Here is a 15,055-nt window from a genome sequence, read left to right as displayed (position 1 = left end):
TTCAAAAGTGAAATGCTGCTTTCATCTCCTCCCAGATTATTTGTCGCAGTTGCTTGTCCAAACTGCTGGCCAACGTGGGAAAAATCTCATTAGGCAATGTGGGAGATTCCTGCTGGGCTTCCAGCCTGGATAGAAGCAGTAAGAGCTCCACAGGAAGCGTAACAAACCTGTAGTGGGGATTTTCCATCTCTGGGCCTGAGCCTGAAATCACTGAAATCTCCACATATTTCTAAAAGGAAGCATGTCCCTCTTTCCTTGCTCTTTTGCTGGCTGTGAGTGAAGAGGCAGGGAAGGCTGAAATGCTGCTGTAGGACCCAGCATTCCCAGACCTCTAAAAATGGGCAACAGCAAGATCATTCAAACCAGGTATCTACATGCTGACAAACCTTCTGGAAAACTCCTTTTGCACATATGAAGGATTCACAGTCAGATCATTAATGTGTGCCACGAACTAAAGTGGCCAAAGATGACCTTTTTTATTCCAATAAAGGCATGAATTTATCTATGAACAGAACAACGCAGTCCCATAAACTAGAGGGCATAAAGATTGGAAAGCATCTGTGGATGAAGTTGCAAGGGTCCCAAGCTCCTTAAGATGCTGATAACCTGAAAAGTGCTTCAGTTTCTAAGGACATGGAGTTTCTTCACCAGAAAGCAGCTCCTGGTGTTCAAGGCATATTGTCTTAGAGGAGCTGGATTTCTCATGCCACCTGCAGCATGGCATGGTACCAGGGGTACAAACTCCATCCTCCAGGCTACCACAGACACAAAGGAAGTGAAATCAGCCTGTGCCAGTGAGAAAAATGTGATCCCTGCAATGTTCTCTCCTCTGATCTTAATGGTATCAGGTGATTGATTCAACAAAAGAGTCAGCAGACTGCCAGAAAGGTCCTTTTCTTAGAGAGCAACAGCAATCACATTGACTGATCCTTTCATGCTTTCCTTCTTTCCTCCAAACTCTTTTGTTTTTCCTGCTAAGCATGTGCTCTAGATCCTTTTTGACCTCTTATCTCCTGGCTTTCCAAGTGATTTCAATTTAATCTGTTTGTACTTGTTTAACGTCAATGTAAGTATTTTTGGAAGGTGGATTTCCCTTCTCAGTTTCTACAGCAGTCTGTACCTATGGCTCCAAGAACTACAGTGACAAAAGCAGAAGAACCAATGAAGATTGCAGATCTTTAAGGCCAAAATCTGTCTACTGCACTTTCCAAGGAAGGGCTAAAGATCTGCTGCAATCACCAAAGCCAGCTACACCCCAGCATTCTCTCCCAGCAGCTCCCATGGCAAAAAGGGAAGGTGTAATTTACTCACCTTAAGCCTGACTTGTTCATAAATAACAATGGGCCTGTTGCTGAAGGTGATGGCATTGCAGAAGCTGGCCTGGCGCTTCACTGCCTTCTGTGTTGTGTCCATGATGATCTGGGATCCCTTCGTGTGAGGGTGGAAAAGCAGAGGGCTGATGGACAGAGTTCCACATTGTGGGATGGGGAGACAGTGCTTCTGCTTGTGGTGGCATCGGTGGGAGGAAGCTGAAAATGACCCACCAATGGAATCTGAAAGCAGAATGGGGAAAAAAGGGCTTCAAATATACTGTGAGTAATATAGAAATTTTCAATTTAAAAAAAAAAAAAAAAAAGCAGAGGTACTTCGTATAGGTAAAACAAAACAAAGGTAGCCAAATCCTTAAACTGTAAATCACTGAGGGATTTTAGAGCATCTTCTGCAATAAAAGACTGCAAGGATACTGAAGACTCCTGTTTGGACAATCTGACAGTATAGAGCATGACACTGAGACTGAAATCACAGGCCATCTTGAGGCCACAGACCAGGAGAGACCACAAGAATTGGAGCAAAGCACTTGTGAAGTTGCCGTATCAAAGCTGTCACACCCAGAGAACAATCTTCCACTTCCAGAGGACTCCTACACAATTGGACCATTTCTCTCACACCTCCTTTGCAACAGCAACCCCACTGATCTTCATCTCCATGTGCCCGGGTGCCCTATCCACCTGTGCCATGTGCCAGCTCAGGCACACGCATTGCTAATTTATACTCAAGCACCACTCAGCAGTGACTCACCTGAATCTCTCAAATTCCCATCCAGTCTCCTCTCTCCTCCACTGCTAAGAACCTCGGCTGAGATCCTACATGTTATAAAGGCATTGACCAGCACACTATTATTCCAGTGAGGAAAAATAAGAGGGAGAACGGCTGTGAAGGATGGAAGAAATATTTTTCTCCACTCAGGACTCTACAGAAAGACTTGACACAGCATCAGCACAGCCACAACAGCAGCTTTGTTCCTGAACAAATGGACAAGCACATTTCTTTTCAACAGGGAGCCTGCAGCAGTTCCAGCTCAAAACAACCACTCTGCTGAACACAACTCATCTGCTTCCTTTTCCTTGTGTACACATACACACCACATCATGCACATATGTTTGGGAGGAAATACTCCTAAACTTGGAATCAGAGTACCAATAGAATACAGGACTATTCTGTAACAGACTGAAGGGCGCTACAAAAGCAAACATGATCTTAAGAATGTGCCAGTTTGTGCTGCAGAGAGGCATGACTAAACAGTACTCTTCAAACACACAAACTATAGAAACTAATTATCTATATTCTTTACACAAATAAATTGCTCATTGCTATGTCTTTCTATAGCTATTATAAAATAATGCTTGCACCTCTAATATAACTCTTGGTTTTGCACTATAAAGTCCAGACCCTCTTCCTTCCAGCCTTTTGGGTAGTCTTAGCTTGTAGCTACACAAAGCTGTAACAGCACATCCACAGGCTGAGTGTGATTAGCTATCAGCAGAACTTAAAATGCTGGCTTCTGATGAGAACATTGTCATTCAGCTCCAGCATCTGTCACTGGCCTTCTCATCTCCTTGCTGGGGTTTTTCCTCCCATTTTCAGCAACAGTGGTGTTCCTTCAGAACAGAACAGGGAGGTCATACAGCTGGGCTGTTACCTTTAAACACTTTCATTAATGCTTTATGGGAGAGATGAATCAACTAGGAGTTTTTTGATGCCAAAAAACTGATGTTGAATATGTGAACTTCCTTCTCCTGTTTCTCACCCATGGAGGAGAAATAAGCTGCAGATTATGGAGAAAAAGTAGAGGTTAACCTGAGCAGGCAGGTCATGGAGGGAAACCTTGAGGAGGAATAGACTGCACGAAAGGGAGCTTGACAGGGGAAGGTCAGGATGCAGAAGCTCACATGAGCATGACCTTTTCCCTTTGGAAAGGTCACTGCTGACCTGGGGTGGTGCACCCTGGCTTTCCCCACAGACCAGACTGGATGGTCAGAGACAATACAAGCTGCAGCAGGCCCACAAAATCTTCTCAGAGTACTGCCTAGAACCTTTTAATTAGAGACCATCTCACGCCCTAAAGAACAGGAGGTTGAATCCCCTCCAGTATCACCAGACTTCTGCAAACTAGGTGTGCTCTCTACTATCACCCCTTTGAAACTGCTACCTTGTGACAAAAGTCACAAGACAAAGATCTCACCTGTCTGAAAGCCTCTGTGTTGAAGGGCTGCAAACCGAGAGGCACACAGTGGAACCCTGTACAGCTTTCCAGCTTCCATGCTGGGGGTCACAAAGATCAGCAGCTGCTCACTCCTTAGGTTTGACCTCATTTCTCCATTCATGCCCTGCTGTAGATGCTGTTTGAACTATTTCACCCAGCACTGGGTTTCAACACTGAACACCAAGTCCCATAATACCATAAGGTATTATGGGGCATAGCAGAAATGGTAAAGTACCATTTGCTTCCCTGAGCCACAAGGCCATGGAGTGGATCTTCTGAAACCTTTTAGTGAGCCAAGGTAAGGGAGATGCTAACATGAGCCACACCATAACACAGCTGAACTGCTCTGCCTCCAGTGCCCCACTCCCAAGTGTACCCTTTTTGGAGCTGTTTGGTAAAGCAGAGTTTCCCCAAAGGTGGCACACTCCTTCCCTGTGCATTACATGTCCCTGTTCTCCTGGATCTCAAGGCATGAACAACATCCTGTATACAACACACTACACACAAAGCAACACTGGCAGCTCTCAGCTTAGAAAAATGCAGCTCAAAGCCTAAAAGGGGTTTTCAGCAGAAGTGTTCAACTCTGCAAGCATTAGGCATAATCTTAAAGGCTTGGGATTTCTTGAATCCTACAAGAAATGTCTGGATTTATTTTTTAAAAGATACATTTTTGCCAGTTGAAAATATCTCGATAGGCACTTATGAAAATACTGTAAAAATCATTTCAGGTTGAAAACTGACTGCAAGGTATTAAGGATAAATTTCATTCAGAATTGAAAAAAAAGAGAAAATAAGACTTTAAAACAGAGCCCAAAGACTGCCATGCAGTAGCAAATAGAAATGACATATCCTTGTCTACCTGGGGAGAAGGAGAGGTCTGGGGTGGGGACAGAGGTGCTTGTGCAGGCAAGGGAAAGTGAAATGAGCATGCAGGGCAAACACCACACTATGAATGGAGAAGAGTGTTTCAGAATTATTACCTTATCAAGAAAGGCTGACAGCACTTTATCTGGCAGGTGGCCTTACTGGATAAGCACTTAAAAGGGAAGGATTTTGAGGAGGAAGGAAAGGAAACCATGTGTGGGTGTGGGGACAGGGACACTCACACAGCACAGCAGAAAAGGCCTGCCCCTGAAGGACACAGCCTTCCTAAAGCTGGGTAATTAGTAGCAGCACAGGAAGAAAAAATTCAACTGAGATGAATGCTTGTAATCCTTACCATTTCTTAAGATGGACCCATACTTTTGAAAATTATCTGTGAAATACATCATAACTAGTTACATTGATCCTTTGTACCCTTTTATATTTGTTAATAATAAGCTCTGAAGGATAAAACATATTGAAATTGTTGTGCTAGGCTTTGCAAAAGGATTCTTAAAAGCACAATTTGAAATACAGTTTACTAAAAATAAACATTAGCTTAACACCAGTGGAAACTTGAAAGGGGTTGCAAACCTTGTTTTTTCATATGCAGCCTGACCCAGGGCATGTGCACAGAAGAGAACCATAAATTAATGCAAATCTTCACTGCCTTTAAAAACATGTTTGCTGTTCTTGAGGAGTAAGTAATATATCTCCAGTCTATATTCAACTTTCCCTGGGCCTGTAGGATGACAATGACCCTGTCAGATTGCTGTCACCACAGTGAAGTTTGCATGGCAAGATGGCCAAGAAACCAAAGAAAAGCTTTGATTCTCCACAGGAAGAGACTATAGTTTTGGAAGTGTTGGGGTACTCAGTGATAGACATGCAAAGGGTTAATTCTAGAGTGCTAAATCCAAATTAAGGAGCATTTGGGGTTAAACTTTAGTGAATTAGGGAGGTATCTACAAGGTGGATCTCAGCCAGCTGGTCAGATCTAGCATTCCCATCCAAGACTCCAAAAGAAGTCAAAGCCAAAGCATAACTTATTTTCATCTGTGCTATTTTAGAGGTGACAAGACGTATCAAGCCAGTAGGTTCGTTCATAGTGTAAGATTTTCCATTTAAATTGCAAACTGCAACACAAGAGGCAGGTGCAGGCAAACCACATGCATATGAAAGGAGATAATACCAGCCCTTTTTTTTTTTTTAACCTGAAATGCAAAGTTGTCTAAGTTGTCTTTAGTAAGAGATATGAAAGACAACAGCATCTGTGAGAAGCCTTCCCCAAGCCAGTATAAAACTTGGGCAACAGAAACTGGAGTTGTTTGCAGGATGATCTGCGATGGATCCATCTTTCCAACCTAATTGACAAGTGGTGGGAAGGGAGTGGTTCATTTGTGTGGAGCCCTCAAAGTAAAGAAGCTGATTTTTCATTTCATAAAGAAAAATTGAATTAATGGAAGAGATGCAAGTGACAGTAAGGACAAAGGGCAGGAAAATAGGTGCAACAGGTGAAACTGTAATAAGTACAAGCACAGCAAGACTTTTGTTTGTAAATGGCAGAAGAGAGGACTTCAAAGCTTCAGAACAGAAAGGAAAGGAGAAAGGCTGTGTCCTGAAGATGGGCTAGATGCAAGTGGGATCTGCAAGACTCATACTGGTGTGTTTGAGGGCATTTAGGAGGATGAGCTGAGAGACACAAGCATTTCCTCTGTCTCTCTGCTCAGCTGGGATGACCATTTGCTGTCTATCCCTTGCAGTGCTATAGCTGAGCAGCAGAGACATGCCCTGTCCAACTGGATGCACAGAGACAGCAACCCCTGCAGGAGTGCCAGGCAGTGACCTGGGAGTGGGGCTTTTTTAGCAACACAGCTGAACACCTCAGCTTAGGAGTCCCTGGTCAGAACCTGGATGTGAGGTTTTACAAAAGCTTGCTTGAAGACAGTGATGAGGCTCTGACTATCAGTAAGAATCAGGAGTGTGGCAACTTTTGTAAAGCTTGAAAAAAGTAGATAAAAGAGGTGAGGAGTAACAGGAGAATAAGAGCTCTGCTTCAATTATAATAAGTCTGAGTTGTACTGTTTTCTTTTTTTAAAGGCAAAATACTCAGAGGAAAAGTTTAGGCTGGTCAAAGTAGATTTACGTACTACAGATGAGAAGTGAATCTGTTAATTGGCTGCTGGAAGGACAAAGCTGAACTAATGTTTGTTGTTGAAATTACACAGAGAGATGAGAAGATGTCTCTATGCAGAACCTAGAGAAGACTCTGCCAGATGAGGGAAGGAAGATGAGGAAGACCCTTAAAATGCAGGAGAGGCAGAAGGAGAGGACAGCAGGGCAGGACTGATATGGGGAAGAAAACCCTCACACACACCACCTCCAGGAGGAGCAATCCAGCTCTGCAAGCACTTAAAAAATACCAAGGCTGCTCAGGCCCTCTTCTTTGTTGAAGAATATATGATACCAAGAAGAAAAGTGTGAATATAGTTCTATATGCACACAAGGCTGTTGAGCAGGAATCTCTTCCCCTTATAAATTAACTTTTAAATTTCGTATCTTCAGTTGTGATCTTGTGTAATCATTAACCATCTCCTAGTCCCTAATTAGGCACTATTTATTCAATGTCTGTCAGTCATTCCCAAAAATTCTGTTACTCTTGTGACACACCACAGAGACCTCTGGTACCACTCCACTTTCCATGGATGCATCCACCCTTTCCAGGTCCCTCCCTGTCCTCTCCCCATGCAGATCCCCCTGAGCCCCTGCAGACCATAAGCCCACTAAGCACATAAGAACAGCAGAGCATAAGTAAGGAGCCATATGCTCCCTTCTGCCAGGTAAGGAGAGAGGGGGTGAGCAGCCTCCCTGGAAGGTGCTGGGCAGGAGGAATTGCCTCAGGAGCTGCACCTCCAGGCTCCAGACAAATCCAGGAAAAGGGGACTGACACCCCTGCATCAGCAGCAGCCACTCCTCTCTACAGCAGCTTCCAGCAGCCCCTCTGATCCACAGGCAGGAACAACTTGCATGTGCAATAATTATGTTTTTGACAGCAGGGAAGCACCTCTGACCTTATTCTCCTTGCATCTTGGTGATACTGCATCTTTATTTTTCTTACTGTAGCTTACTAACCTATTATTGTAGGTTAATGCTGTGAATAGGAAATGAAAAGATCAAAATGAAAAATCATGCTCTGGAAGCATCTTAGATTTCTTTCTTGATTTTTGCTCTGCTGTGATCAGATAGGCTCTGTCAGCAGAGAAATGTAATAATACATATATAGATATATCTTCCAATAAAAGAAAGCAAGCTAAGTCTAGTCAGGTTTATGGTCAAGAGATGTTTCAAAAATTCTGTTTATCCTCCTCCTGAGATGTGCAGTTTGGTAATCTTCTCCTTTTCTAATATCTGATGCTTCAGGAGGAAGAGAAACAGCTTGCCCAGGGTGGTGGCTGATCTGTCTGTGCTGCAGATGGTGGGACATAAGGAAGAAAAACACCCAGAACTTTCCATGCTCTGTCCTGTTGATAATCCTTATCTTCTCAAAGATAAACTGATATGCTGTTGGCCATAAGATTACATATAATGTATAAATTATGTTTGCTTTTCTGACTCACTACATTAACAACCTCTCTTCTTGCCATAGCTCCTTTTCCAGAAACTGCCCAGCTCGGATAAGCCATTGACTTCTCACATCTACTATAACTCCAGTTAATAATTTCCTTAGTAGAGATCAGAACTATGCATAGAACATGTTACACTTACTTTAACATTACAGAATTCCTGCTAATTTATAATCATGTAAACCAAGCCCTAGCAGTCATTGCAGACATTCAGCTTAGAGCTGTGCTGCTGAGATTCATCCCTCTCTACACACGTCCCAGGCTACACTACAGATACAAAATTTGCACCCACTTTGAACCAAAGCCTCACAGCCACAAGTCGGGTGTTCCCACCGTGGTGCTGCCTGCCCTGCTGCTTTTCCCCTTCCCCTCCTGCAACACTGGGCATGGCTGTGATGAACAGCAAAGCTGCTGCCCCACAGGCTGCCCTGTCTCACTGCACAGCCACAGTCAGCAGAGCAGCCACTCTCAGAGAGTTCATGACAGTTCATACTGAAAAAAAAATAATAAAATAGCGACATAAAAGCAGAGCCGAAGTGCAAATATTTTATGGCTGTGTAGTATTTCCATGCACTACAAATCAATGTAAAAGATGTTTTCTTCAAGGGGCCTCATATAGGCTGTGTTTTTAAAATGCATTCCCTCTGCTAAATATAAATCAGTGAGAGTTTTTGTTCTTCCAAAAGATTAGCTAGCCTCAGTATTTTGGGATCTAATTCTGGAATACTTGTTGAGGTGCCAGCATTCTCTTCCAATTTAAATACAGTTTAATGGAAAGTCTATCCTGGGCACATTTTCCATCTACAGTGTAATAGCTTGAAAGTCTGAATACTGAGAGTTCACCAGACACAGAGGTAACCTATCAAGGTTAAACCTCATTTATTTGTCAGGATTAGAAAGGATGTGGGAGCAATGGAGAGCAGGAGAAAGCAAATGTAAGAGCAGTAGAGACAAGCAAGTGGATCTGTAGAAGCAAAATCCAAGAGATAGTAGAAATGGTGTAGCCTACTGACAAAGCCATGTAAAGAAAATTAGAGAAGCTGTGGTTCTGAACCGAAGCACTTGAATTTGCTTTGAGTTCTATCTGTGTAAATCAAAGATGTGCCCCTAGATCCAAGATGCTGATTTAGGCCCATATCAGGCTACTCCCACTGCATATTTACAATATAATATGATGTTTTTCTTTACATCAGTGGAAAGAGACAGGGTATTTTGTGGAGCACATCTGAATCATACTTATCTGGATGATCAGCTGGAGGATGCTTCCATATCCCAAGTGTCCTGTTTAGCACAGCTCCCTAATCAGAGACCATCTCTAATCAAGAAAGACATGCACTGGGATGAATGGTAGAGCAGTGGAAGAGCATCTCCTCTTACACAGCTAGAGAGTTTAGATTATGTTCAGTACCACACATCATGAAGCTTTATTTTGTAATGACATTTCTAAAGACTCTCAGAAAGCAGATTTTCTTCTATCATACATGACAATTAGACTTGGAGTGTGCCTTTTTTCTAATGTAAAACATCCATTTAGAGTCACTTCAAGATACTGTAAAGTTGGGTCATTTTGTGTGTGGTCTTGTTTAAAAACACAGTGCTCAAACCATTCTTGTTTCACACCCTTCCTCCTCAAAGTCCCCTGCTGTTTTTCCCTACAGAGTCTCTTGAGAGCATGATTGCCAGGAGCAGCTCCTTACCCCATCCATATTTAAACTCCTGAGGTGCAGTGATCTTTTGCCAAAATTATCTGATGTTGATGTGCCAATGTCCCCAAACTCTGGTCACTGCTCTTTCTTTCCTGTAGACTGGTAGCTATGGAAAGACTGTCGCCCAGTATGTCTTTTCTATGTCTGGTTTTTTTTTTTTGCCTATTTTAATTTCTTTCTGATCAACTGAAAATTCCCTTTTTCAGCATCAGAAAATTGCACTGCTCTCTTTGCTGTTAGTCAGAACAGAGTGCAAACTATTTCCATCCACATCAGTTACCCAAATGTCAAAGATTTCCTTTCAATATGAAGTCCAAAAGCAGTCCTAAAGGGAAGTTCTTTAAATATATTATCTACTCAGGGTCACCTGGCTGCTGTTTATGCAGGGGGTTTTGTAGGGTTTATGTTCCATATGAAAGTGCTTACAAAGGAAAAAGGACCTGAAACTCTAATCTTGTTCCACACCGACTAGACCCAAAAGACATTGATTCCACTGGCTTTATTTCCTGTTTGGCACCAAATAAATCCTTAAAGTAAGGAGTTATTTGAGCTAGCAACTTATCAGGCAGGTCAAAATTTACTACTACCTTTTCTATTTGGCCACATTTAACATCCTCTTAAATATGTCAGAGCACATATTGTTTTAAATTCTTCCTTTCCACTCTCTCTTCTGTCAGTTTCTTCTTCAGGAAAACTCATGTAACATACAACCTTCTTCTCTGATTGCTTTGCCATCCCTTCCTCCTCCTCCCTTGACACAAGTATTGAAGTTTCTCAGCCACTTCTCTCTTTCAAGTCTTCCCCTTCCTTCCCTGGCCTCACTTTATCCAGCATATTTCTCACTTAGGTTTACTCCTTTTTTTTTTTTTTTTTTTTTTTTCCAAACCTCTTCTACTATTCTGGTTTGTTCTTCTCATGCTTCATACCTTCTCATTTTAAGAAAAACCCAAACTCCCCATCTCCTAAAGTACAACAGGCCCTTGTGATTAACCAAGGCTCTCCAATCTCGCAAGGTTATAAAGAGATGGATTTATTTTGGCAGACCACTAGTTAATCTGTAACATATTCCTGCAAAGTAACTTGCACTGGGTACTAAATGAGGCAAAAGTTTGCCATCAAAATGGCATTTCTTTAGGTACATTGCTGGGATGAAAGCACAGAGCTCCATGCCTGACTCCCACCATCAACCTCTTAAAGTCCCAGTGCACCTGGCAGAGACAGCACAAGGGCCCAGAGGTAAAGCTCCCAGCCCAGGGCAGGGCACCAGCCCTGCTCTCCAGCAACTTCAATGCACAAATAGAAATTATAAACAAGAACTTTTGCCCAGACCAGGGAGGACTCCAGTAGCATTAGAAGTGTTAACCGCTAGACCTTTAAAATATTATTTTTTTTCCAGGCAAATAATATAAGTACTGCTGAGGCAAAACCAGGAGAAAGGGCAACATTTCTCCCTTTATGCAAGAATTTGGCCCTCTATGCACACATTCCTTCATTAATCTGCACTTTCTGTACCACAGTCACAAGTGGAATCTAAATTACTGACTTTCCCACTCTCAGCTGGCTCTGCAGCACATCACTTGCACCAGTTTCAACACCCTTTACCAGTAAATAACTCTGTTTCTTTAGCAGACCAGAACTTGAACTTGGACCACTGAATTAAAACATGAAACTCCACCAGCCAGTCAGACCATAAAGTTACGGTTTATTCTAACTAAAATAAACACTATCTCTGGTGCTTATTCAAAGAAGGAGTGTGAATACTACTCCACCATCCTTCCTAGCAATTCCCACGCCAGACCCGTGAAGTTTTCACTTCACCTTTTGCTACAAACAGCTGATGGAGCAGTCCACACAGGAACTTGCTTTCCTTAGCATTTGCTGCCATAGGTCAGCCAGCAGAAGACCAAGGGTTTTGAATCCTTATTCCCTGAGGACAAGAGCACACAGATTTGTTTTATTTCTTGAAAAGTCACCCTACCTGCTAGTCACCACCTCATGCTGAATCTCACAAAGACAAAGAGAAGAGATGGGCCCTGCCCAGAACTGTTTACAGGCTGCATATGAGAAAAGAAATAGGAATAAGAGGAACATGACTCTGTAAGTAAGCATATGTTCTATCTAATTTTCTGTTATTTTAATGAATCTGTCAGGACCCATGCTGTTCCATACTCATGGCCAGTGCTATTCCTTGCCCCAGAGGACAGCAGGAGGTGACCACTTCTGTCACCACTACAGCACATGGAAGTTAGTTCTAGTCCTCTCTGATTTGCATAGGCAAAAATACACTTCAAACTAGAAGCTCCAAGCCCTTTCATTATAAGCCCTCACAGAAACCCCTCAAACCTCCATGGTTATTTTCTAATGACTTGGGTAACAGTCAGTTGTTTTGTAGAGGAAGTACCCCAATGTTTCCTGTGAGAACACATCAAGGAAGTTCTGCCACCCCGGCTTTTTAACACCAATGTGTAAAAACAGGAAAAAAACTTCCCAATAATTCAGTTTTCATCAATTTTATTTTGCTGCAAATTTACTTGCATGACCTTTCCTGACACAGATGACCAGTTGCCATCTACTGAAGCTGGGTAATATACAGCAGGTGACACAGGAGGAACATCATGAAGATTAAATATTTCTAAATAGCTGAAGGAGAGAGATGGGCTAGAAAACTAAACCAGCTTGGAATGGGAACAGCACAGTGTTTTACGATTCATGCAGAGGGGCATTTTTGCATCTTGATGTATTGATAAGAGTGAAAAGAGGAAGAAATTTGATGAGTCAGAGCATTATTCCTGATGAAGCCACATTCAGAGTGTGACTGCCTTGAAGATCACGTGTGAACTGGAAACAAGCCTAAAGGGCTCAGGGGACTTTATTCTCTTGGTGAAAAGACACATACACTATTTCAGAAAAACAAGGAGCAATTAAGTGTGGAGACCAACTCAACCGTCCATTTTGCTTGCTGTTTTTAGCTTAAAAAAAAAAAGTGTAACATCCTTTAGTCAATGTTCAGATAAGGGGCATTCTTCTGGTAAGAAAGATCAAAGAAGCTTTAATTTTTTTTTCAGGGTTTGTGGTTTTGGTTTTTGTTTTTGGTTTTTGTTTGTTTTTTTTTAAGTACATAAATGCTCCTGTTTTTCTAAGCCACAGCACTAAATTATAATGTAATAAGGACCACACTGCATCCCTGACAGATGCTTTTTCTGACAGCACAGAGAGATGCAGCTGTTGAACTAGAGTCTGTAGATCCAGACCTCCTGGTCATGAAGCATTTCCCTGATTAGTTTTCTGCACCCAAAAGCAGATCACAATTCAGAATCTGAATCTACTGCTGTAAATAGAATACACAGAGGAAAAACACAAAATATTTCTTATCAAACTGAAGTTGCACACATCCCAAACCACTATCAATCTGTATTTTTTTTTCCCAGAGGACACACTTCAAAATCTCTGGAATACCGAAATTATTAATGGTAATTTGCCCATCTCTACACTTTATTACAGCTGCTCACACAGTACTACACACCCCACTCTGCACTAACTGAGCAAGCAGTACCAGCCATGGTATCACAAAATTACTGCTTCAGCTACATCACTAAAGACAAAACTGATAAAGTCTGTCCATAAGGGTTAAAGCATGGATTTTCCAAAGCACAGCATTAAGAGAAGATGGAAAGAACGTATTGTCATGTATATATATAGCAAATAAATCTCAAAATATTCCAGTTATCAAAAGCTAAAGAGTTTCTGAATCTCCAAGCAACTGCTTGTACACTGGTCAGTCTGAAGCTGCAATCAGCTTGGGATGAGGCATGACCTGGAGTCCCCAGGGAACAGCTTTGCTGTATGAGGCTTCAGAGCAGAAACTTCTCTGTGGGATAACTCATGAGTGGGTAAAGAGAGGTCAGGTAGCCACTCTGCAACTAACAGGATAAAACATCTCCCAGCAAAATGGCTAAGGTTCCAGGATCTGTGGTGAAGAGCATTGTGAGAGCTGCAATCAGCTCTCACAAACATGGTGAGTGACTTTAGCACTCTTTCAAATCTATCTGTAGTACACTTGTAGGATATTTCTCTGATTTTTTTTCCCTTTCACCATTGGTACAGAAAGCCTGGATGTTTCATCCTTTGTTTGATAAAGGCCATTGCACACCTGTGTAGGAAGGATGCAGGGAACTGCAATCACTGCATCTCCATTTTCAGGAATTCATTTCTAATGTGATGCAACATCCTTTGTAGCATCCCCAAGACAGCACTACCCACTTTCCTACCAAAGTCTGACTGCTAGGAGCCATGCACAGAATAGCACAGGCCAAAGAGAGTATCACCATTTTACAGTCAGCAACCATCCAAAATCCAAGTGTTGAGATACTGAGACACAATGCCAAGATATTGAATCACCCACCCTTGCTCAAGCAATAGTACCTTGGGCTGGTCAGAAAGGAGACAGGTTTGCCCAGGAACCTTGTCACAGTCATGCTTCTTGATCAAGATCTCTTTAGCCAGTTTTGCAAAGCCACTGATGTGCAGAGAGATTAAGAGAAGAAGAACAGCAACTCGTACCATGCCATAGCTCCTGTTCCATGTGAGATCTGCATGGAACCAGCACCCATCAGGACTCCCAATCTTGTGTTCCTACTAAGCACACAGCTTCACTCAGAATCATAAAATAAGAAGGCAACACAAATTATAGTCTCTTACCCTTCAGAGATGAAAAAACAGAGGGTGGCGAACCAGTTTAAGATAATGAGAAAATAAATTGAGCAATTCTCCTTCGGTAAGTTGCAAGAAATTCATATCATCAGTGATGCCTTTGTAAAAGCAATTAGATTCTTAAAGCTCTATTTTATATTTGATAATCTGATTCTATTTTATGTGCAAAGACAGAAGTCATTTTGATCTGGGATACTTCAGTACATTATAGTCACCCATATATTTCCATCTTCCAGAGACTTTTTTTAAAACTTTCTCTTTTTTATCTCAGTCTCTTTATAAGCTGCCATTTTTTTAACCTTTGAAAAAATACCAATTCTTAACAACCCTTATGTCTTCAATCAGTCTTCAAACAGCCCTGGAAAAAAGTAAGGTTTTATTTAAGTTGAGTCGGTGAATACTACAGATAGGCAGATCAGAGATGAAGCTGCGGCTTTCAAAACTCTCACCCAAAAGCCTTTCCTTTACTCTCCTCCTCCCAAACGCTAAGGAAAGTGAAACATTTCTATCTTTCTTCTGACAAAAAACCTGGTCTGATGAACAGAAAATAAAATCCAGGATTTATTTCATTGCAAAAGAGTATCCCAAACACTCTTGCCACCAAACTGTCA

The 15,055-nt window shown here is 42.0% G+C and overlaps 1 protein-coding gene across 4 annotated transcripts in view; it reads right to left on the bottom strand.

The window, feature by feature from the left end:
• The window catches only part of NEURL1 (neuralized E3 ubiquitin protein ligase 1), a 144,454-nt gene that overhangs the window by 59,877 nt on the left and 69,522 nt on the right, over positions 1-15,055 (bottom strand). For all 4 annotated transcript variants that reach the window (XM_021536311.3, XM_021536313.2, XM_077784679.1 and 1 more), the window contains exon 2: positions 1,312-1,553. In XM_021536311.3, the coding sequence (XP_021391986.1) occupies positions 1,312-1,553 (242 nt within the window). The remainder of the gene's footprint in view (positions 1-1,311; positions 1,554-15,055) is intronic.

This window comes from Lonchura striata, chromosome 7, assembly GCF_046129695.1.
Source record: "Lonchura striata isolate bLonStr1 chromosome 7, bLonStr1.mat, whole genome shotgun sequence".
Lineage (NCBI taxonomy): Eukaryota > Metazoa > Chordata > Aves > Passeriformes > Estrildidae > Lonchura > Lonchura striata.
This window is presented reverse-complemented; position numbering and strand designations above follow the sequence as displayed.